Raw genomic sequence first — 1,441 nt, 5'->3', positions numbered from 1 at the left:
CAGGAGCCCGCGGGCGTCAGTGCCCTGATTCTGGCATTGTCACTCGTACAGGCCCGAGGGGCAGCTCCTGGGCTGGGGAGGGTGGAGAGGACACGCCCTGGGGCCTGCGTGGGGAGGGCTAAGCCGCCGGCCCGCAAACCACAGGTGCTGACTCATGGCTCGGCCGGGCCGGGCCTTATAAAGGAACCAGCCGGGCCTTATAAAGGAACCAGCCGAGGGGCTCCCTGCAGCTGGAGGGACGGGCTGGCGGGACTATGGCCCAGGGCACGGTGATCCATGTGGCCCCGGAGGAGCCCACCTATGCCGTGTGTGTCCTGGGCACCGAAAGTCAGCTGGATGTCTACAGGTGAGCGGGGACATTCGGGGCCAGGGGCGGGGACGGGCCCAGTGATGCTGGATGGGCAGGTTCTGCCGACACAGGATGTGTGGTTGGCTGGGGCTTCTGGCCGCAGCCTCCGTAGCTGCCGCCAAGGGAGAAGCCAGAGGGGAAGAGCTGCGTGGCCCCGGGATGTGCCTGGACTCGAGGCGAGGGTTCCCCAGGGCCTCACCGCAAATGAATGACCACAGGGCCAACAGGACCCTCTCCTTTCGCCGTTGAGGCAACGGAGCTCAGAGAGGGTCTGTGACTTGCCTCACGGCACACAGCAGGCCCACGGCCCCGGAAGGAAGGCTAGGGCCTGGACTTCACGACCCACACCTGGTTCAAGGGGCCGTTTGGCAGCCCCCCACCTCTCAGCCGAGCCTCCCTCCAGGTGTGCGTAATAATGCATCCGCGATGGGACAGGCTGTGGCGTGGGAGAGGCTGCGGCCAAGGCCAACTGAGCCTCAGGTTCCTCATCTGTGAAATGGGGATGATATCCACTTCACATGGCGGGTAAAGGGATTAAACGTGAAAGTGTGTAAGAACTCAGCATAGAGCTGGACATACTGTTAGTGGTTTTCACCCATCCATCCATCCATCCAACAAATACCAACGGAACACCTACTATGTGCCAAGCCAGCCCCAGGCTCTGGTTAAACAAGATACGGTCTAGGGACGCTCAGCGAGTGCGCGTGGTCGGTGTCGTTGTCGTCAGTAGAGGTAGCGGCCTCCCCCGGCTTCCTCCCTCCCAGGCCGGACATCTGTGGTCCTCGATGGTGCCCACGGGACTGTCTGGGACATTTCCTTCAAAGTGGCACCTCTGCCTCAACCTGGACCGCGGTAGAGCAGCACCAAAGGGGGGAGCCTCCCGGAGACGTGGAGGGGAAGCGGGAGACCGAGAGGCCGAGGGATAAAGGGAAAAGAGAGGCTGATGTCACCTGAGGCCACCTGCCCCCTCTGAGAGTGAGCTCCTTCTGAGACACAGAGCCCTGTCATTCACCAACCCCCCCCCCCCCACCCCCGGACATCTCACACAGTGATGCCCCAGATTTCCCTCCCTCTGCCCACACATAACTCACT

The 1,441-nt window shown here is 62.7% G+C and overlaps 1 protein-coding gene across 2 annotated transcripts in view; it reads left to right on the top strand.

Annotated features, from left to right (window-relative positions):
* Window positions 1-225: 225 nt before the first annotated feature.
* Window positions 226-1,441, top strand: part of PADI4 (peptidyl arginine deiminase 4) — a 32,893-nt gene continuing 31,677 nt past the window's right edge. For both annotated transcript variants that reach the window (XM_019461536.2, XM_053898908.1), the window contains exon 1: window positions 226-346. In XM_019461536.2, the coding sequence (XP_019317081.1) occupies window positions 255-346 (92 nt within the window). In that variant the 5' untranslated portion in view covers window positions 226-254. The remainder of the gene's footprint in view (window positions 347-1,441) is intronic.

This window comes from Panthera pardus, unplaced genomic scaffold, assembly GCF_024362965.1.
Source record: "Panthera pardus isolate Hobbes unplaced genomic scaffold, ASM2436296v1 HiC_scaffold_11, whole genome shotgun sequence".
Classification (NCBI taxonomy): Eukaryota; Metazoa; Chordata; class Mammalia; order Carnivora; family Felidae; genus Panthera; species Panthera pardus.
Note: the sequence above shows the minus strand (reverse complement) of the source record. Positions and strands in the feature narration are given on the sequence as shown.